We start from the raw sequence: 23,654 nt of genomic DNA on the forward strand, positions 1-23,654 counted from the left end.
TGCTTAAGCTTAAACTTACTAGATGAGGGTTGGACCCAAGAGGTTTTCGTGATGCTGCTTCCATGACAAAGTTATTTAAAAATCTGGATTTTGAGCAATGTACTCCTGAGAGCCACCTGAGCATCTCCCTAGCAGCTGGCTCAAGTCCAGCAGTACGAGTACAGAGATGAAGTTAATAAAACCAGGCAGACTTATGTTTCTTCTGTATAACTGGGTACCTCTGCACATATTCCTAGGGTGCTGTACAGAACCTTGTGAGCTGACTTTTTGCAGAGCTGAGTCCGTAGGGCTTATCAGCTGTGGCACTATGATGTGAGAAAGCAGCTAAATTGCTTCTGAATCTCAGCTGGCTGGAGAAGCAACCTTCTGCATTGACACAGTGCTGCCCTTGAGCAGAAGCGAGGGTGGAATGACCCTAGATTCTCTACTTTCATAACCTGATAAATTGCCCATCAAAAAAGAATGGTTTCTATATAAAGATTCCTATATCTGAGTTAATACTGAACCAATGTTCCTTTAAACTGCCTCTCATGGAAAGGACTTCCTGTACCACAAGTGTAATTATTTGGTAAACTTTCACACACTTGGAGGTCTGAATCTATGTCTCTGTTGGAAAGGAGGGGTAGGTTCTTCTGCCTTAGAGAACAGTGACAGACTGGTTCCTGCCTCTTCTGAACAGATGACATTTTGAAATTCAGCACTTTTATCTCTGGAGCAAAACTGACAAGCTCATAAACATCCTCCCCAACCTCTCATGTTAGCACTTGCCTATGGAGGACTGGTATTTCTCCAGGGTTTACGTTTACTTTTTGTTAAGAGGCTGTGCTTTAATCCTGAGCCAGTGCTGACAAGGTGCAAACCCTGAAGATACTGGAACAGCAGATGGTGTCAGATCTAAGGGTGATTAACTGGTGTCACTTGAATGGCCATTTAACACTGCTGTGTTGACTTGAGATGGGGCTGTAATGAAGCTTTGCTCTTTCAGACCCTCCAGATTGACTTCAAATTGAGTTAACACCACAAACTCAGTTCTATGTCCAATGTGAAGGACAAGCATGGAGCAGACACTGTGGGGCCTTTTCAGTGGTTTTTTGGGTGGATATATCTTTGCCAAATTTCAGGATCTGCTCTAAGGCATTAAAGAGAGGTCAAATTTAGCAGGGGAAATGTTCTTCTAGAATGCAGTTGTTAGCTTTCCACATAGTGAAAGAAGGGAGGAACCAATCAAAATTCTTCACAAAGTAAATAAAATGATGCCAGTTGATAATGTTGTAATGCTCAACTGGTATATTGTGGCTTTCTGAATTATTAAGCCTTGAGGGATTTATTCTCACTAGCAGAGAAGTACCTCACAGAAAGAAAAAATGCTGAGAAATGTTATTATATTGCTGAACACATCAGAGACAATAAGATTTCCTGCAAAGGCCAATGTATGTGAAAAAAATAACACCATGGAACAGTACTTGTGTTGAGGCTGGAGTGCCAACAGCTATGGCAACTATACTTCTCCAGCTACTGAGTAATCACAGAATCACAGAATGTCAGGGGCTGGAAGGGACCTTGAAAGATCATCCAGTCCAGCTTTCCTGCCAGAGCAGGATCACCTAGAGCAGATCACACAGGAACACATCCAGGTGGGTCTTGTGTATCTCCAGAGAGGGAGACTCCACAACTCCCCTGGGCAGCCTGTTCCAGTCTTCTGTCACCCTCACAGGGAAAAAAATTCTTCCTCATGTTCATGTGGAACTTCCTATGCCTCAGCTTCCACCTACTGCCCCTTGTGCTGTCATTGGGCATCACCCAGCAGAGCCTGGCTCCAGCCTCTTGGCATTCACCCTTTACATCTTTATAAACATGAATGAGGTCACCCCTCAGGCTCCTCCTCTCCGAGCTAAAGAGCCCTCAGTTGCCTCAGTCTCTCCTCATAAGGGAGATGTTCTACTCCTTTGACAATATTTGTTGCTCTGGGCTGGACTCTCTCTAGTAGCTCCCTGTCCCTCTTGAACTGAGGGTCCCAGAACTGGACACAATACTCCAGATGTGGCCTCACCAGGGCAGAGTAGAGGGGGAGGAGAACCTCTCTCGACCTGCTAACAACAGCCTTTCTAATACACTCCAGAATGGCATTGGCCCTCTTGGCCACAAGAGCACGCTGCATTTGTACTGTGAACAAAGCCACTGGGCAGGCTTACAAGATTGGATGCATCTTCATTTCATGAATGGAAAAATTGAACACAGGATTATTGTCTTTTTTTCAAATATATTCTAAAAGCTGTGACAGGCTTGTGAAAGACAGTGGAAAAAGAAGCAAAATTTGCTTCCCTGTCTGGCCACTTTGCACATAAAAATTTCACCATTTGTCTGTGGAGGCACTAAAATGCATTCCACTTTGGCTGTTCTTGGAAGTTGTTAAGGGCAAGGGGGAAAAAAGCAAAGCTTTTTCTATGGCACAGCCCTGTGAAGGAGAAGATCACGGAATGACTTTCCCCCTGTTTTCATCATCAAACCCCCGTTTCTCATTTCTACACTTAGGGCTCAGTTGTAGTATTTTGGAACCACCATTCATCCCCATGGTAACATCTCCTGATACTACAAGCAGTTAATTATGCTGTTGCCATGTGGTATGCTGTGTGGTTTGTTTACAGAAGGAGATAAACTAATGAAAGCAGCTTCCAATGTATGAAGAAAATAAAAACTTCTGTTCTATCTCTTTGGTCTTTCCTCATGCTCTGTGCAAAGAAAATGTGGTATTAGCAGATAGCTGCTGAAACTTAGAGACATGCAGTGCCCTCAATAAAAAGTGCACTATCATTACAGGACAAACAGGATAATTTTTTCACTATACTTCTCTAGCCACTGAGTAACTACAGAATCACAGAATGTTAGGGGCTGGCAGGGACCTCAAAAGATCATCCACTCCAGCCCCTCTGCCAGAGCAGGTTCACCTAGAACAGGTCATACAGGAACACATCCAGGTGGGTCTTGAATATCTCCAGAGAGGGAGACTCCACAACCCCCCTGGGCAGCCTGGTTCAGTGCTGTCACCCTCACAGGGAAAGAATTCTTCCCGATGTTTCCACGGAACTTTCTATGCCTCAGCTTCCACCCATTGCTCCTTGTCCTGTCACTGGGCATCCCCAAGCAGAGCCCAATTCCATCCTCTTGGCACTCACCCTGCACATCTTTATCAACATGAATGAGGTCAGTGAAACAAAATTATTTTCTAAAAAGGTTAATATAAAACTGCTTGGCAGAGCTGGATTTGATATAAATAGATTATTAGGGATGCAAAACAGAATAGATGACTTTGTTGTCATTTTGACCATTGCTCTGCTACAACAAATGCCATCACCAGTTCTGGGCCCCTCAGTTTAGGAAGGATGTTGACTTGCTGGAATGAGTCCAGAGAAGGGCAACAAAGTTGGTGAGGGGTTTGGAACACAAGCCCTATGAGGAGAGGCTGAGGGAGCTGGGGCTGCTGAGCCTGGAGAAGAGGAGGCTCAGGGGTGACCTTATCGCTCTCTACAACTACCTGAAGGGAGGTTGTAGACAGACAGTTGGTCTCTTCTCCCAGACAGCCAGTACCAGAACAAGAGGACACAGTCTCAGGCTGCACCAGGGGAGGTTCAGGTTGGATGTTAGGAAAAAGTTCTATACAGAGAGAGTGATTTGCCATTGGAATGGGCTGCCTGGGGAGGTGGTGGAGTCACCATCATTGGAGGTTTTCAGGAGGAGACTTGATGGGGTGCTTGGTGCCATGGGTTAGTTGTTTGGGTGGTGTTGGATTGGTTGATGGGTTGGACGCAATGATCTTGAAGGTCTCTTCCAACCTGGTTTTTTTTAAATTATTATTATTATTATTATTATTATTATTATTATTATTATTATTATTATTATTATTATTATTATTATTATTAACTGACTTTGGGAAAGGCATGACTAATTGTGTGATTGTGTGATCTCTGCCATGCAGTAACTGCCCTTCACTGTCACCACACTCCCCCTTGTAAGGGAAAGAACTTGAGAAAAGACAGCCAAAAAATTCTGAGTTGCCTCACTGGAAAGCACAAAAAGAACATTTTATAACTGTCTGACACTCTGATTTATAGTGCCAATTAAATAGTTCTGTTGTGAATGCTCACTGGGCATGCATTTTTAGAAGCCTGAACTTAGACTGCTTTGTTAAAAAGTGACCTGCAAATATAATGCAGTCAATACAGGATAAAAAAATATTAATTGTATAACAAAGTCTGGGAAAAAACCACAATGTTTAAAAAGTCAGTCCAAGAAAGTGTGGGGTTTTTTAAGACAAAGAATGTAAATGTTATCTAATTTAAAAGGCAAGCTTTAGGCTAAAAAAAACCTAAGTTATTGATTAGTTGTGCCTTGATTTCTTAACAACAGTTCTCTTAACAATGCTAATTTTTTGCTGAAGGAATTAGTTCTGGAAGGCTCCTTAAATTTTATACATCCCTAGGTTTTTATCAATACTTTAGACAGCCATTAAATGGATGGTGGTTAACTGCAGTTAGAGTGGTTACAGAAAACAAAGTACATCGCAGAGTGACCTGAAGTATTTAGCTACAAAGCCAAATTACAAGAAGTGAATTTTAACATGATCAAATGCAAGGAACATATACAGAAATAAACATTTCCTGCTTTTGCCTACAGGATAAAATCCTCTGTTCAGAAAGCTGTATCAAGGAGCACTAATGTGAGGCTGCATTAAAAATGTTTCAGGAAAGGAATGCTACCTTAGAGCAAAGAGATGTCCTTCCCTTTGCTGAGCAACCACTTTGCTGAGCCCAGTCCTGGTACAGTGTATCCTGATCTGATTAACCCATTTCAGAAAGTGTATGAGAACTCTGAAGAATTCAAAGGAAGACCACAGAAATGATGGGGTCTAAAAATCAACTCATATAAAATGAACCTTAAAGTGTCCTAGCTAGCAAAGACAGCCTTGAGAGATTACTTCATCAATGTGTGCAGGTAAATTAAATGAGGATTTGCAGCCATGCTCTCAAGAATGCTACAGGAGCCAAAAGCTGAGAGATGAAGTCAGAAATATTAGCCTCACAGGATGAAGTAATATCCTTGAAGTTGTGTCCTTAAGGAGTGGTATCACTCATCATCTGCTCTGTGGTCTCTGAAATGAAGCAATTTTCATGAGTAAGATACCTGGGGAAGAATCAGACCAGGGGCAGTAGTAGCCTCTGCCTACTTTGCCCTGAACTCAGAAATGAGCAGATATGCTCTGAATTTTATATTGCTGCCATTTCCTGAAGCCTCAAGCAGTGGATGGACACTGGAGATAATCCTCAGGGGGTGTTCTGTGGTGCTACAGGAAACCCCTTTTCTTGGACAGCCTGACGGCATGTGCTGCTCAGATCAGCAGGAGGAAAGTGACCGACAGGCTTCAGCTGAGAAGGGATTTTGCAAAGCTCAGACCAGCAAGAAACCTGGTGTGTGTTTCTTGCCTTCCCATGGATCACCTGCTGGCATATTTGGGGATACCTAACCTCTTCAGTTTGCTGCAAGCATAGGAGCTGTGAAAGTTGGTAGAATCTCAGTCTCTCTTGTGCTGTCTATCATGCAGAACTGTTAATCCCTACGGGATTCAAACACATCACTGAAAACAAAGGTTACAAATGTTGAAAAGATATGCAGGAATACTGTGAAGAGGCACAGTGAGTAGAGTGGGACTTAGAAGCATCTAAGCTGGAAGGCTCCACAAGTGCTGTGGGGCTGCCACAATACATCCAGCGCACCCCTGCAGCCACTGAGGTACAGGGGATGGCTTTCCCTGTCCTGTGAGAGTAACATAGGAAAGAAACCTCAGCTTTTCCTCTTGACACAGTAAGCTTTGCCCATCATTTCTGTAGCTAATGATTTAGCAATTTTGCCTCCCTCTAATCTCATAATTACACACATACCCTCACAGAAGCAATACATTGGATTAAAGCCGTTTGGGCTAGAGGGTTACACTTTTCACACAGAATCACAGAATGTTATGAGGTCACCCCTCAGTTCAAGAGGGACAGAGAGCTACTAGAAAGAGTCCAGCCAAGAGCCACAAAGATGGTCAAAGGAATGGAACATCTGCCTTGCGAGGAGAGACTGAGGGAGCTGAGGGCTCTGTAGCTTGGAGAGGAGGAGCCTGAGGGGTGACCTCATTCATGTTTATAAAGATGTAAAGGGTGAATGCCAAGAGGATGGAGCCAGGCTCTGCTGGGTGATGCCCTCATAAGGAAGATGTTCCACTCCCTTAATCATCTTTGTGGCTCTGTGCTGGACTCTTTCAAGCAGTTCCCTGAGGTCCTTCCAGAACTGAGGGGCCCAGAACTGGACACAATACTGCAGATACAGCCTCACCAGGGCAGAGTAGAGGGTCAGGAGAACCCCTCTTGATCTACTAACCACAGCCCTTCTAATCCACCCCAGGATGCCATTGGCCTTCTTGACCACATTAGCACACTGCTGGCTCATGGTCAACCTCCCATCCATTAAGACCCCCATTTCCTTTTCCCCTTCATTGCTCTCCAACAGGTCAGTCCCCAACCTATACTGATACAGGCTGTGACTCCTAGCTTTCAAATAACACAGTATTTATGGCTTTTTCTCATCTCATAACAGTGGCTGCTAAAACATTCACATAAAGAAAACGAAAATACAAGTATAATATGGCTTTTATGTCTGATCCTTTTGACCTTAGGTATCATATACCTTGTTCTACACACCAAACATATTCAATTTTAATTTGCTTTGATATTGCAGGCTATAAAGTGTTACAGTTGTGCCCTGATTTCTTAACAGCAGTGGTGTTTTTTTCATGTAACTAAATACACTAACATTGGGACTTCAGTTTTGCACAGTTTAAAAATACTTTTACCAAAGTAGCTAACAGAAGTCCCAAGCATATCCCTAGCAGCATCCCTAAACCAAAGCCTTTGCCAGAAGAAGTAGATAACTAACAGAAGCAGAAGTCCCTAGCAGCCCTAAACCCCCAGTCTGCTCCTAACCCAAGTCCCTAACTCAAGGTGCTTGGAGTGGCTGTTTCTATACTCTGTTATCAAGCCCTTAATGAGTAAAATCCAACCACATCACTAAGCTAAAAGGTACTCCCAATGAAAGATGCCAGAACGTCCAGGAGGTGGCTTCTGCAGCATGTTTCAATCCAAGAGTGCCAAGGTGAGGCTGTTGTTCTTGGCCCCCGTGGAATGTGATTGTTTTGCAGCCTGCTAAGGAATTGGTCAGCTAAGGAATCCTGCACTCTGCAGGCATCCAGCAGCTGCCCTCAGAGCAGCAGCTGCAACACTGTACTACATAGATTCATAGAACTATTAAAGTTGGAAGGCACCTCAAGGATCATCTAGTTCCAACACCCCTGCCATGGGCAGGGACACCTCACACTACATCAGGTTGCTCAGAGCCACAGCCAGCCTGGCCTTAAATACCTCCTGGGATGAGGTTTCCACCACCTCCCTGGGCAACCTGTTCTAGTGCCTCACCAGCCTCATGGGGAAGAACTTCTTCCTAACATCCAATCTGAATCTACCCCTTTCTAGTCTTTTTCCATTCCCCTTAGACCCATCATTACCTGACACACTAAAATGTCCCTCCCCAGCTTTCTTGTAGGCCCTCTTCAGATACTGGAAGGCCACAATAACATCTCCTCGGAGCGTTCTCTTCTCCAGACTGAACAGCCCCAACATAAACATTCTCCTAATAGGAAATATTTTAAGACAAGTTCTAACACAAACTAGAAAAGAGCCTTTGCAAAGATTTCCAGATTAATAGAGGGTACTGCACTTACCAAGATGTGTGTTCATCATCTTTGCACAGTATTTGCACATGGCTTCCAAGTCGTTTAGCTGCCCCTGTAGAAATGAAATCTGGGCCTCCAATTCCTCCTCCTGCAATGAGAAAGTCATTAGAATAAAACTCCACCTTTTTTATGGTACACAGACAGATTGGTAACCCTTGACACGCTTAGCCATCTTCTGGTTTGTCCTTGAGAAAATATGAGAAATAAAGCAAATCCCCTTCCATCTGTCTTTATGGAAAGACTTTCAAGTCCAGTTCTGGGCTCCTCAATGTAAGAAGGACATTGAGATACTTGAGCATATCCAGAGAAGGGCAAGAGGCTGGGGAGAGGACTTGAGCGCAAGCCCTGTGAGGAGCGGCTGAGGGAGCAGGGGCTGCTTGGCCTGGAGAAGAGGAGGCTCAGGGGAGACCTTATTGCTCTCTACAACTACCTGAAGGGAGAGTGTAGATGGGTGGGGGTTGGTCTCTTCTCCCAGGCAATCAGCAACAGAACAAGAGGACACAGTCTCAAGCTGTGCCAGGGGAAGTTTAGGCTGGATGTTAGGAAGCATTTCTTCACAGAAAGAGTAATTGGCCATTGGAATGTGCTGCCCAGGGAGGTGGTGGAGTCCCCGTCCCGGGAGGTGTTCAAAAAGTGACTGGACATGGCACTTGGAGCCATGATTTAGTTGTCAGGAGGTGTTAGGTATTAGGTAATAGGTTGGACTTGATGATCTCTGAGGTCTTTTCCAACCTGGTTGATTCTGTGATAGGTTCTTTTAATTCATTGGATGGAAATAGGGTTTGGTGTTAAGGTTTCAGTATTTATTAATGCTACCCTTTTACCTTCTAAAGAGCATAACAGAAGTCTGCCTACCTTGATCTTAGAAGGATTAACAATTCATATTTCTTCACAGATTAGCTACCTGTTTTTGCAGGTGCCAAGGCAGTACTGCATGGGTGCCTTAAAAAACTCATGAAATGAGAAAAAAAGCAATCTCATTTTTGGAGGAGTAATTTCCACAGCAACTCCTTTAGAACAACCCCCCTCAGAAGAAGAATCCAAGTTGGACACTGTACCAGAGTGCACAAGATAAAGTGATGTGTGACAGTGAGTAGCTGGTGACTCTCTTGCAGCCAGACTCATCAGCTAGGGAGGTTTCTTGCTTGCATGGAGTCTCAATTTGTGGTGTTGCCAAAAGACTGTTTAGGGGCACCAAATGTTCTGAATTTCTCTCTGCTTATTCATGCATACACCAATGACATGGTCATGTGAAATCATTTAAGTTCAGAAGTGACTGTAGGGCTCCTGAGCAAAGGCGAAGAGAACAAGTATCCTGATGATGTTTCTCTTCAATCCTATGACATACAGGAAAAGCCTGGACAGAAGCAGATATATCCAGAATATCACACATGGCTACATATTTGGTGACACTTGCTGGAATTCAATTGTCTTGCTTGTGGACCCAAATTAATGAAGAAAGGCAACTTAGAGAATAGGTCTACCTGGCAAGGACAGGGAGGAATACATTTGTGAACACATTTACTCATCTAACCCAGAAATACATGGGGAAGCAGCACATATGGACAAGGCATGCAGAAGGTCCACTTGGCTGAGGAAGGAGCTTCTTAATGAATTAAAATGGGAAAAGCACATATGGAGCTGGAAATGGTGGAAATGGAGAGCACATATGTAGAAACAATGACAGGAAACAGAGGACAGGCACACAGTCATTGTTTGGACACGAGAACAAAACTAGGAAGGACAAAACCCAGCTGGAGCTAAAATTAATGGAGGACATTAAAGGGTAACAAGAAGGAATTTTGCAAGTATGTGAGCAGCAAAAAGGAGGTTCAAAGCCATTGTAGGTCCATTGCTTACTAGGGGAGATAAGATACTGACAGATGATACTAAAAAGCCTGCACCACTCAATACCATTTTTGCCTCTCACTTTTTAGGCCAAGTCTGCTCCTAGGCCTCTGCATGTACAGTTTGGGAAGGACAGGGATGTCTGAGAGTCAGGGGGGCAATAGTAACTGAAGAAGCAGCATGTGTTCTACCACGTGAGGCCAGATGTGATACACCCATGGGTTCTGGAAAGCTGATGCAACACACTGCCTATCATCTGTGACAAAACACTGCTATTACAGGACATCCATTGATGACTGGAGGAAGGTTAATTTTCCACCCCTGTTAAAGAAAAGTGAGAAGAAGAATCTATGGAGCTATAAAATGGTTGGCTTCACATGAGTGCTTGGAAAAATAACGGAGCATGTCTTCTTGGAATCAGTTTCCAACACGTAAAGGACAAGACCGTACTCAAGGAAAGTCAGCAAAGATTTACTGTGACAAAATCATGCTTGACCAGTCTGGTTGCCTGCTCTGATGAAATGACTGGCCATGCAAAAGAAGGAAGAGGAGTGAATGCAATAGATGTTTAGGTGTGCTGCTTGGGGATATCACAGTATCACAGTATCACTAAGGTTGGAAGAGACCTCGAGGATCATCGAGTCCAACCTGTCTCCACAGACCTCACGACTAGACCATGGCACCAAGTGCCACGTCCAATCTCCTCTTGAACACCTCCAGGTAGGGGTGAACTTTGTAGAGTTATCTGCTGGTCTGGATGATCCTGAGGGCCTTTTCCAAGCTGAGAGCTTCAGTGATAATGTGAATAAACTTCTACTTAGGATTTTGACACTTATTTCCAAAAGCATGCTTGTGGGTATGGTTTAGGAGTGACCCTTGCAGAGTAGGGTTCTGGGTTGGACTTGGTGATCCTGAGGATCTTTTCCAACCAGAATGTTGCTGTGATTCTGTGATGTTTATTGTGTGTACAGATAGTAGTGCTGGTTTGATCTCTCTTATGCATGAACAGAAACTTGCACATTTTGCAACAGGCCAAATGTAAGTCAAAAGAAAAACCTTACAGTCTATTCTTCCTTGAGAAACTGGCCTTTCACCTGATTCGACACACAGAGTCCCCAAAACATGTCAAGAGTGATTCAAACTCTTTTAGCCACAGCACTCAAGGATTAACATGTTGACCACAAAATAACAATCAAGACTTTAAGTAGCTAACCAAAAGAAAAAGAAAAAAATCAATATGGCCTTACCAAACAACATGTTCTATAAATCACATAAGCTCAACATTTTCTCATATTGGAAGCTGCATTATGTGGTAGAAAAGCAAATCAAGCAGCAAATCAAAAGTGTCACTGCAGCAGACATGTGAGACCAAGATGTGCAAATTTAACGATGCAGTCTTGCAGAAAATCAACTTAATAATACGTCCTGCACATTTATTCCAGGGCTCTCAAGAAACTTTTCCCCACCTTCAGCATTCCAGATGATGTACAGCCTTACAGATAATCAGCCACATCTTGAAATGAATACAAGAATGAAAAGGAAGCAGATTATTTGTGATGCCACAGTGATTTACATTTCACTACCAATATAAAGCAGGCTATCATTTGTGACTCCAGCCAACACATGCCTCTATTTGAGTGCCTCCATACACACAGCTCCAGCTATTTGCCTTGTTGTGGGAAGATGCAATCTGCAAAACACTTGACTTATATTTGTGCTGCTCATATTTGTCTTTCTTCTTATCCACATCCAGAACTTTGCTTACTTTGTCAAACTTCCTTTTGTCTTTTGCCACGAAAATGAATTCCTTTATGATTAATTGTTTGCTGTTCCTATGCTATTTTTTTTCCTCACCCATCTATACAGTTCTGGTGTTCTACTTTTGTCCAAAGCTTGCCCTTCCCTTTTTATTACATTTCCTTTTCATCTGTCTTCTCACCTTTACAGAGACAGCTATGGGAATAAATTTTTTATATCCTTCCTTCTCTCCTGAGATCACAAGGAGATCAGTGATGCCTCTACCATGCTCTGCTTTTCATCAAGTTTTACTGTTTCAGAAAACCAGCTGTGGCTAACTGAAAGTGCTCAGCACCTGCAAGAACAGATTAGAGGAAGTTTTACAGTTTTGACATTGTAATCCCATCCTTTCACAGCTCCTCTCTTTACAAGCTGCAATAAGGTTTGAGGACATGGGTAAGTGCACTGGAATTTAGCATCCTACACAAGCCAGGGGCTGTCAAAATATAGTTTTGGCAGAGGCCATTGTTTCTCAACCTTGTTTTTATCAGTTTGAACAAGTTTTCTCCCAAATACATGTAGCTTGACAAGAAGTATAAAGGCTGGAAAACAGGGAATATGAGCTCACTAAATCACAACTGTAACATGTTTCTTTCATAACATCAGTTAGTTTTCAGTCTTACTGTTCAGGAAATGAAAGAAAAAGTGTATTTTTGTCTGTTTTACTCATGTAGAAAGTCAAGGAAAAGCAAACTGTTGTCAACAGCTTACAACAATGCAAGTCCAAGCACTTCATTTATGAATACTCAGAATGCCAAAACTCCATTCACCTTAAAGTTGAATCCTCCTGAATATCACAAAATGTTAGGGGCTGGAAGGAACCTCCAAAGATTACCCAGTCCAAGCCCCCTGCCAGAGCAGGATCACCTAGACCAGATCACACAGGAACACATCCAGGTGGGTTTTGAATATCTCCAGAGAGGGAGACTCCAGAACCTCCCTAGGCAGCCTGGTCCAGTGTTCCATCACCCCCAGAGGGAAAAATTTCTTCCTTATGTTACCATGGAATTTCCTATGCCTCAACTTCCACCACTGCCCCTTGTGCTGTCATTGGCCATCACTGAGCAGAGCCTGGCTCCATCCTCTTGGCACTCACCCTTTACATCTTTATAAACATGAATGAGGTCACCCCTCAGGCTCCTCCTCTCCAAGCTAAAGAGCCCTCAGCTCCCTCAGGCTCTCCTCATAAGGAAGATGTTCCTCTCCCTTAATCATCTTTGTGCTGGACTCTTTGAAGAAGTTCCCTGAGCTGCATTTTGAACTGAGGGGCCCAGAACTGGACACAATATTGCAGATGCAGCCTCACCAGGGCAGAGCAGAGGGGGAGGAGAACCTCTCTCGACCTGCTAGCCACAGCCCTTCTAATCCACCCCAGGATATCATTTGGCTTCTTGGCCACAAGAGCACACTGCTGTCTCATGGCCAACCTCCCATCCACTAGGACCCCCATGTCCTTTTCCCCTTCACTGCTCTCCAACAGGTCAGTCCCCAACCTATACTGATAAACTGGGGTTGTTCTTTCCTAGGTGCAATACTCTACACTTGCCCTTGTTGAATTTCATTCCATTTCTCCCTGCCCAACTGTCAGCCTAAGTCTGGCTGAACGGCAGCACAGCCCTCCTGTGTCAGCCACTTCACCCAGTTTTGTGTCATCAGCAAACTTGCTGACAGTGCTCTCTGTGCCCTCATCCAGGTCACTGATGAATATATTGAATAGTACTGGTCCCAGTACTGACCCCTGAGGACTCCACTAGGTACAGGTCTCCAACTGGACTCCATCCCATTGACCACAGCTCTTACTTCTTCCCTTCAACCACTTCACATCCACCTCACTACCTGATCATCTAGACAGCATTGCCTCAGTTTAGCTGCGAGGATGCTGTGGGAGATGGTGTCAAATGCTTTGCTGACGTCAAGATAAACCACATTCACCATCATCTATCCACCTGGTTATGTACTCAGTGAATTAACCTGGCAGCACTGCCAAGTGAAACTACCTTCAAAGCAAAGCGTGTTGTAAAGGTATCTGAGGTGTTTATAAGCAATAATGCTGCAATTAAAACCAGAATAAATAATAACAGAAAAAGTGACAGAGTTCTATCAGAGGAAGGGCCCAGTCTTCCTGGTGTCTTGTTTGATGCTGGTCTATGATGGGTACAGTGCAGAGCAAAAAAGATGTCATGGTATAACCACGTAACAGTACTGCCCAGAATACTTTCCCAGACTACAAGGATTTGCAGAGCAAGGATTTCTTGGACAAAGGTTAACATTTCTTTTTTGTAGTTAATAGTTTTCCTGCATTAATTTTCCCAGCCACATTCTCAAATCCTTCAGTATTCATAACAAGAGCACTAAGGAAACATCCCATGAGCTGTTAGCAAATTGGCAGGGCAAACTAGAAAATAATTCTGATGAGGTATCGAAACATTTAGAGGAAAATGGGGAAAATGAGATTGATACAAGGAAATACTGAAGCCAGAGAATTGCAGTCTCAGGTCAGGTAGTGATAGGACTAGGAGGAATGGAAAAAAACTAGAAATGGGTAGATTCAGATTGGATGTTAGGAAGTTCTTCCCCATGAGGGTGATGAGACACTGGAACAGGTTGCCCAGGGAGGTGGTGGAAGCCTCATGCCTGAAGGTTTTTAAGGCCAGGCTGGCTGTGGATGTGAGCAACCTGATGTAGTGTGAGGTGTCCCTGCCCATGGCAGAGGGGTTGGAACTTGATGATCCTTGAGGTCCCTTCCAACCCTACCAATTCTAGGATTACCAGTACTTCAGTGTACACAGAATGTATCTTTTGGATATTGCCAGCATTGTAACCCTGTCAAGCAAGGTTCAGATGCATGGCATAAACTGCTTGCTCATTTAATTGGATGCAAATTTTCCTGGAGTAAGGAAAGCAGTGGCTACTGTTTCCCTTCTGTGGGGATTTATTTAGTTTCAATTTTTGAATCTATCAAATAAATACACAATTTAATCTTTTAACCTTGAACCCCTGAAAGCTGAATGTTGGTTGAAACACCCATCATCTTTTTGGTGACAATCTATGCCAGCCACAGAATAGTCTACAGACTGTGCTGACATTTAATCTAGAAACCACTGCTTTTTGAACAATGACTAATACAGTGGAAACTAAAGCTAGTTTTTCATTTCTTTAATTTGCTAATTTACCTTATCTATCCTGGGCCCTCATCAGGACCAAGACCTTGGCTCTGCTGGGTGCTGTAGAAACATAAAGAAAAAAACCCTGCTTCTCTAGAGGATTTAGTAGTGTAAGCCAAGAGACAACAGATGGCTGCAGACACACATATGGGGGGGACATGGAAACAATATGGCTGTATTAGTCCATCTTATAGACGTGGCTTCAGCAAGTTAGCAACCAAAGTGGTGTCAATGGCAAGGTGGAATTTGTAGGAGAGTTTTCGTAAGGCATCTGCTTTGCAGATTTCAGAGAGTGTTTCTTCTCTGGGGAGGGGGCTATGGAATGATTAGATGCAAGTTAACCATCAGAATCAAGGATGGAAGATATTTTGTCATTTTCATACTGAGAAATTTGTTACTCGTGAAATGTTTGCACAAGTTGGAATAATTCCAGATGTTAATGCTACCCTGAGAGGAAACAAAATTCAGACACTGCCTTTGTGCATTAATCCCTGCAGAAGTAGAGGTTATGTACTGAGGTCCTGTGCTGAACTGGTAGTGTCCTGTCAATAATTCTGTGTCCCTGTGCCAGCCAAAGAATCCCCGTACTAGATATGTTTCCAAATACACCTCACTCCTGTGTTGTGGTCTTCCCATATGCAGAATTGTCACTTCTTCAGAATTGTGAATATATTTTCATCAATGTTAAACATTTTAAGAGCAGTATTTGCAGATAAATCCTATAAACAAATACGCTGCTCCTTTAGACTGCATCCACAGGGACCCTGAGTCAAGTCTGACACCATTTTAACTCAGACTGCTTCTCCAATCCCAGGATGGTATGAGGCATCTTAAGCAGGAACATCTTTCTTTCCTTATTACTTTCCTTCTAAATCTGTTGATTTCACTGTGTACAGCCAGTAGGCATAGCTGCTGAAAGTAGGAAATTGGACTTTATACTTGCTGATAGTCACGTACTTATTTTAGCGCTTTACTAGATCAGAACCCTTAAAGCACAAACAAGTTCTCTGTTAGATTAATAAAGGTAAGTTATGCAGTTAAGCACAGTAAAGAAGGAAAACTGACAGAAACAAACTTTCCTTTTTCTCTCTTTTCTCCTCTGCCTTATCATTACTTTGGCATGTTGCTTTCTAACACAGAAATTCTGCTCTCCAGTAGTACTATATGTCTCAAAACACATCAAGGAATATCAGAATAAGCACAAATGACTTAGGTGAAAAGCAGTCCTAGAATTCTAGGTTCAAAATGCAGTGCTGTCAGAGTTAAAACATTCCAGGGCACAATGCATCCTCTTCTGCTCAAAGAAGTGACTTCAGAAGAGTAATTACCTGCTTTAAAACCTGAAACAGAACTGCCACTGTGCAACCTTTAGTGACTGCATGTCTGTGACAACACTCTGAACAAAGTATGGAAGTGGAACTGAGAAAAATAAGAAAACAAAATGAAGGCTGAAAGAAAGGTCAACAAAATACCCATTGTGACTCCTAGAAGCCAAGCTATATCAGGTTATGTTCTGACACTGCAGAAAAACAAACTAAAGTATTTGGTGCGGAGGGCTCTGACTGAAAGCGAGCATCAAAGACATGAAAGGAATTTTATGATAGAGATAGAAATGTTCAACAAGGATGAGACCAAGACAAATTTGCCGATAAATTAAAATGCTAGAAGGCAGTCACCTGCCAAGACTCCTATTTTTGGACACTAATGCAATCCTGACTTAGTCTGTGTGCTTTCAGCAATAACTGAGAGGAATGGCACAATGTTTTCCCAGGCTATACACATGTAATGAGGAAATAAAAATTTCAGCCTCTCTGTACTTAACTTTCCTCCCCATTCCAAACCAGAAAACAAAACCTAACAAAACTGAAGGAGTTGCAATTGTGATTCAGAGTAGGCAATGAGCCAGGAACTCTCCTCCAATATTCACATTTTTAACACTCCAGGGTTAGCATTGTTCAAGAAGACAAACCCTATGCTTTTCTTACTCTCTTAATTTCAAGATGGGCAAAATCACTCTGTCTCTGTGTGTATTTTCATGCATTATGTATCTGTAGCTTTTCTGAAATACAAGAACTAAGAATTCATGTTCAGCTCTTTCCCCTCTTTTTCCTTGCCTGCTACTTTTATGAGGACAGTGAGGTAAAAAATACTTATTTATGATCAGCCTTTATTTATAATCTCTACTAAGATTAGTGACCTTGAGACAAAATATCTGTTGCAGTATTGTGATTTATGACTAGCTATTTATTCATTATCACTTTAAAAGAAGGTGAAAATATTTACATACAGTTACATTTGGAAGCAAATGAATGATGGAGCCTCAAAGGATCTGCCATGCCCCCTGACAGATCTATTTAATTTCAATTCAAATCCTGAAAATAGCTGAAACTCCAGCTCCTAGCTTCTAACCAGCAGGTCCTGCTGCTGAATTCCCATCTTAAACAGTTCAAAGTCAATTTTCCAGTGTTGCACAGTTGGAGCCAGCTTAGTTTGCCGTGTCCCCACCTTGCCTGGAGACATTAGTGGCAAAGGACCACGGGCTTGGACATTTTCCAAAGCAGCTCCTAATGTTGAACCTATTATTGGAACAGCTTCCAGGTGCACCAGCCTCGCTGTCACAGAGCTAGAAACCAGCAACTGTGCTAGTGGAGCACAAGCAGAACTTGTTTTTATCTAGCCTGGGTGTTTTCCCTCTTAACAATACTTCATTTCCTATGCTCAGATAATCTCTCCTGGGAGAGAAACCTCTTTTTCAAGCAGATGTGATGTGCAAGACTTATCTGCCCGCTGCCCGCATGAGTCCACCTGCTGGCACTGCACTAGGCAACTGCTGACAGTTGCAAAACAAAATCCACAAAAAGCTGGAACACCTATGGAATGCAAAATATTTTGCATAATTGATTGTGGATGAGCAGACACTGACCAACTGAGCAAATCATTAGTATTTTACTTGCTAAGGAAACAGGTAAGAACAGCAAGAACTGTATGGTAATAGGAAGCATCCCTTTGAACATTAAGACTGATAAAAGGTTTCTCTCAGTGCTGCTCCTGACAGTTTTGATTTAATCAGATTGGAGTATTTCTTCGTAAATAGTAAAACTGAGACATCAATTTAGATGGCATGGCTGGAAGCATTTTGGCAATAGCTATAAATAGACACATAGGTGAACAAGAATCCCATTTCCTCCACTGTATTTCAGTATCACATCTGACAGACTTTCTGCCTACCTGGTACACAGACTACTGCCCTTTAAGACTGCGTAAGACCCCTGTGACAAATGGAAGAGAAATTTGAGCAGCAGAAACTGCTCTCTGAGCTCTCTGAAACAATGGGCTGAGTATTTTTTGAATGCATATGAACATGGAGATGGCATGATTAATACGTGGATCTTCTGCAATGAATAAAGTTCATGTTCAATATTATGCCACTGAAGTATTTGGGTGAATGTTATTGAAAGGGTTGATTGGCTGTGATGTACTTACGTGGCGACGTTTCTTAATGTTGCTGCCTGAGTGAGCAATTTAACACACACACACTTCAAAGTCTACACAGCCCTTTCTGAAGGGCTCTCAAAAGTATACCCTTTGTTAAACTCATACCCAGTTAGCTTTTCTAAAGTATCAGTTGCAAAAAAGCTTCACTAACCCTGTCTCGGTTCAGGCTGGATGTATTTGACCTTTGATATGATTCCTAACATGATCGAGGGCACAGACCAGGGCAGGATCTTATTATTTAGGGCTTTGAGAATCTGTGATTACATTGTTCAGAGTTTAAGGAGGTTGAGACTTAAGTATAGTAATTATGATGGGACTGTAAACACTCACCATTTATTCTGCATTGTTAAAAGAACAGAAGTTTTGTTGTTTTTACAGAGAATTATTTGATTTAACCAAACACAGGCCCAAAATCCCCCAAGCTATCAAAGACAGACTTATAATTTATTTCAGTGGGAAGAAAATCTTTCAAACACAGAAATCTTTTTTGGCTCAAAAACCCAAACCAAACCAGAACCCAACAACAACCACAACAAAACCCATAAAAACACAATCCCCCCACGCCCCACCCCCCAATAAAAAAAACCCAAAGCAAAGCAAAAAAAACCCCAGCCCAAACCAGCCAAAAAACCAAACCCAAAACCAACTAACCAAACAAAAAAACCCCAACCAAAACCCAACCAACAACAAAACTCCCCCCTCCCTCCACCCCCAAAAGATGGTCTGATTTGGAGCGATGATTTTTATCCATGTCCATGTTTTTGTTAAGTTCAGTGCAGGTCTCTCAGCTCTACACAGAAATGGACAATAATTTCATGGTGCTACTTTGCAAGAGAATCATAGAATCAAAAAGGTTGGAAAAGACCTCAGAGATCATCAAGTCCAACCTGTCACCCAGCGCCTCCTGACAACTAAACCATGGCTCCAAGTGCCACAGCCAAGCCTTTTCTGAACACCTGGAAGACCAAGGATGGGTCACCTGCCAACCGGCAGCAGAGGCAAGGTGCAGAAAGTCAGCTGCCCTGCCCACCCCAGGCAGCAGCTTTGGAGGGAGCAGCCCAAAATGAAGCCACAACTGACCTGAGCTTCAGCTTGACCCAAACCCTCCTCTCATCTCCTCCTTGGCCAAAACCCTCCTGAGCTCCTCCCTGGCCCAAAGCCTCCTCAGCCATCCTCACTGAAGTTGTGTTCTGAAGAAATCTGGGGCCTCTGATGAAGATGACACCTCCAGGTGAGACAGAGAGTGGCCTCAGCAGGCACTCGAGCACAGCTAGAGCCTCACCCTCAATTCAAGAAAGATGTTGAGATGCTGGAACGTTTCCAGAGAAGGGCAACAAAGCTGGGGAGGGGTCTGGAGCACAAGGCCTATGAGGAGAGGCTGAGGGAGCTGGGGTTGTTTAGCCTGGAGAAGAGGAGGCTCAAGGGAGACCTTATTGCTGTCTACAACTATCTGAAGGGAGGTTGTAGCCAGGCGGAGGTTGGTCTCTTCTCCCAGGCACCCAGCACCAGAACAAGAGGACACAGTCTCAAGCTGCAACAGGGGAGGTTTAGGCTAGAAAGAGATTGGCCTTTGGAATGGGCTGCCTGGGGAAGTGGTGGAGTCCCTGGAAATGTTTAAAAAGAGACTGGATGAGGCACTTAGTGCCATGGTTGAGCTGGTTAGAAGGTGTTGTGTGACAGGTTGGACTTGGTTAATTCTGTGTGTGATTTTTAAACTCTTCCAAATACCCCACAGATCCATTCTGTATACATGTTTATTACTCATAATATGACAGCAAAAGCACTGCAGAGCCACTTGGGTATTTGTTCATCTTTTATTCTATGCAATTAACTTCCTGTTTTTATCACAGTACAGTTTCTTTTCCCTAAAATGAATCACTCCAAAAATGATAAGAAGCATTAGGATTCAAAGCTGCCACTCATGCACACAGCTGTTGTTTTACTAAATCATATGAAACTTGCATGTATTTCTAATAAAAATATGTCTAAAGGCAGCTCATTTTCCCTTGTACTGTTGTCAGATCTTTTATTTGAATCACAGAATTAGGGGCTGGAAGGGACCTCAAAAGCTCATCCAGTCCAACCTCCCTGCCAGAGCAGCATCACCTAGACCAGATCACACAGGAACACATCCAGGCTGGTCTTGAGTATCTCCAGAGAGGGAGACTCTACAACCTCCCTGGGCAGCTTACACCAGTCTTCTGTCACCCTCACAGGGAAAAAAATTCTTTCTCACGTTTCCATGGAACTTCCTATGCCTCAACTTCCACCATTGCCCCTTGTGCTGTCACTGGGCATCACCAAGTAGAGCCTGGCTCTTCTACTTCACTTCTACTTCAGCAATCCTGCTTAAGATCAGGTTCCTATATCAGCAGAGCAGATGCCTATTTAATTGAAAATAATGGCATATATTAATTTCCTAACCTGTAGGGGTACTCATAACTAACTGCAAATCAGTCAGAATAGCTGTGTAAATCACAGACAGGAACAGTTGTTGTTACCTGCTTGTGGGGACGAGAGCATATGTTGACAAATCTGACTTAATTAAAAAGCCCGTGCAATCAAACCTGGCATGATGCATGACAACCTTTTATGTAGAAATGTACTTACTTATTAAGATACAGAGTTTCTCTGAATCAAAACTTTAAGTCTCTCCTGTGTTTAATGGAATCTTTTAATACACTTTGTCAACTCAAAAGTTCCACCTGGGATGCCAATGAAGCATAACGAGAAAGAAACGGATCACAAATGCACCCAATTCCCCAACTGCAGAATTAGACAGGGCAGGAGGCAGGTGGGAGAGGAAAATTCTCTTGGACTTTATTTCAGCAAGGCTGATCCAGCCAGATGACAATGGGTACTGGAGTTCATGACACACTGAAAGTTCCTGTTCTTGTTTATTGGAAGACAGCTCCAGAAACTGCAACCTAAGTTATTACTGCCAGAAAGCTGGAAACTGTATGAAGAGATATGGAAACATCTCACTGCTGCACACAAAACAGACTTTCAAGCACGTTTGGTGGGCCTCATGTTTACATACAGCTAATACCAGTAAATAGTAACGTGATAAACCACAGGCTGCCATGGATTGCCAAACAGGGTCTAATATTGTGCTTTCAACCCTGAGGCTGTAGATTCCCTTCCTTAACTAAATAAAACAGAGGACATCTGTTTCTGACAATAGCAGTAAAAAAAGTCATTCCATTGATCTTTGCATTTGAGAGATCTGGAAGAGTAAATCTAATGCAAATGTTATTACTTCAAGAAGTCCATTATATGAGAAATGGAAACATCCTATGCCTGGTGAAAATTAATCAACTTAAATAGCATTTTTGATCACAGTTCTCCTAGAGAAAGTCCATCTTGTTGCCTCATCCTTGGAAATAGTTAAGATCAGGTTTCACAGTGCTCTGGGCAACCTGAGCTAATGGAGGATCTCACTGCAGGGAGGTTGGACTAGATGACCTTTGGAGGTCACTTCCAACCCAAACCATTTTATGATTCTATGACTGGCTTTAGGAAAGAAAGAATGCAGACAAGCCACATTCAGTTCATCCTGTCACGGAATCCCAGGATGATACAGGTTGGAAGCAACCGCTGAAGCTCATCCTATCCAACCCCATGCTCAAGCAGAGCCACCTAGAGTAGGATGCCCAGGGCTATGTCCAGGTAGCTTCTGGATGGAATTGCCATAATCTCCTTTGGCAAACTGTGCTGGTGCTCAGTTACTCCCACAGTGAAAAAATGTTTCCTGTTGTTCAAAGCCTCCAGTGTTTCCACTGGTTCTAGTCCTGTCACTGGGCATCCCTGAAAAGACCCTAGCTCTGTCCTCTTTGCACTCTCCCTTCATGCATTTATATCCACTGGCAAGATCCCCCCAGGCTGAACAGTACCAACTCTCTTAGCCTTTACAGAATATGGAGTACAGAATTAACCAGGTTGGAAAAGACCTGTGAGATCAAGTCCAAGCTATCACCCAACATCATCTAATCAACTAAACCATGGCTCTAAGTGCCTCATCTAGTTTCTTTTTAAACACCTCCAGTGATGGTGTCTCCACCACCTCCCTGTCCCTGGGCAGCACATTCCAATGGCAAGTCACTCTTTCTGTGAAGAATTTCTTCCTCACATCCAGCCTAAACCTCCCCTGGTGCAGCTTGAGACTGTGTCCTCTTGTTCCGTCACAGATTGCCTGGGAGAAGAGACCAACCCCCACCTGGCTACAGCCTCCTTTCAGGGTGATAGCAACAAGGTCTCCCCTCAGCTTCCATTTCTCCAGGCTAAGCAACCCCAGTTCCCTCAGCCTCTCCTCACAGGGCTGTGCTCTAGACCCCTCCCCATCTTTGTTGCCCTTCTCTGGACACGTTCCAGCATCTCAACATCTTTCTTGAATTGAGGGGCCCAGAACTAGGCTCAGTACTCAAGGTGTGGCCTAACCAATGCTGAGTACAGGGGCAGAATGACCTCCCTGCTCCTGCTGGCCACATATGTGAGGTGCCACAGAACCTTCATTACCTTTGTGGCCCTTTGCTGGACTCTCTTCAGTACGATCATGCATCTCTTGTGCTGGAGAGCCCAGTAGCACTGGACACAGTACTCCAAGTACAACCTGTGATTAATGACATTCATGCCATGAAAATGTTACAGGGATATCCTCTGGTCTGTGACAATCAGTTTTTCAAACTCCAAGTTGAAGGATGTATTTTTATGCATGTATTCCATTTCTGCTTTACTTGGGAAGGGCATTAATTAGAAGTACAAAGATGAAGGGGAAATGGATTCTCTTTCATCTCAGCAAGAATAACCGATTTTGAAACCATGTTTTTAGAAAGCAATTGATGCATGGCTGTGTTCCAACTAAGGTAATTTCCCCAATACTTAGCAAAATAATCTGTATAATTAGTAGAGAAAAACTGCAAACCAGTTCAGTTATATAAATAAACCAAAGATGTGAATGCAATTCTATTTTTAAGCCTTCTTTTGCCTCCAGATATAAATGAAGCAATTGTAAGATTGGAAAATTCAGAAGTGACTATTTTAGGACCTCAGGAGGAACTTTCTGGGGTTTTCTTCTCTACATGGAAGACAAAGTATCCTGAAATTTATGGGAAAAGAAACCCCAAACACTGTCTTGAGCAGCAGAGAAGAGATTTACACAAACCTTTTCCTCTTGGAGCTGCTACAAATTCCGTTTCCCTCTATTAAAGGTCAACCAAAAACTGCACATAAGGAAATAGCTTTTCTAGCTGTTCAATCACAAAATGCTAGATTTATAAATTCCACAACACAGTTCAAAGAATTACTTTCAAAACTGATGCTCTGCTTGGTCTGCCACGATTGCCAATCTACTGCAAACTACCATAAGGACTACAAATCTGTTCCAATGAATACTTCTTTGTCCAAAATCCTTGAACAGAATTTTAATAAACTATCATAAATTTGGACAATTATTTACCTGAAAAACATGTTAATGATTAATGGCAAATTCTTCTGTGTCACCTGTTACAGAACTAAGGAGGAATTAT

The 23,654-nt window shown here is 42.9% G+C and overlaps 1 protein-coding gene across 1 annotated transcript in view; it reads right to left on the reverse strand.

Annotated features, from left to right (window-relative positions):
* The window catches only part of TBC1D5 (TBC1 domain family member 5), a 329,215-nt gene that overhangs the window by 15,519 nt on the left and 290,042 nt on the right, over positions 1-23,654 (reverse strand). The window contains exon 21 of the mRNA XM_054161226.1: positions 7,814-7,913. Coding sequence (XP_054017201.1) covers positions 7,814-7,913 — 100 coding nt within the window. The remainder of the gene's footprint in view (positions 1-7,813; positions 7,914-23,654) is intronic.

This window comes from Dryobates pubescens, chromosome 4 (assembly GCF_014839835.1).
Source record: "Dryobates pubescens isolate bDryPub1 chromosome 4, bDryPub1.pri, whole genome shotgun sequence".
Classification (NCBI taxonomy): domain Eukaryota; kingdom Metazoa; phylum Chordata; class Aves; order Piciformes; family Picidae; genus Dryobates; species Dryobates pubescens.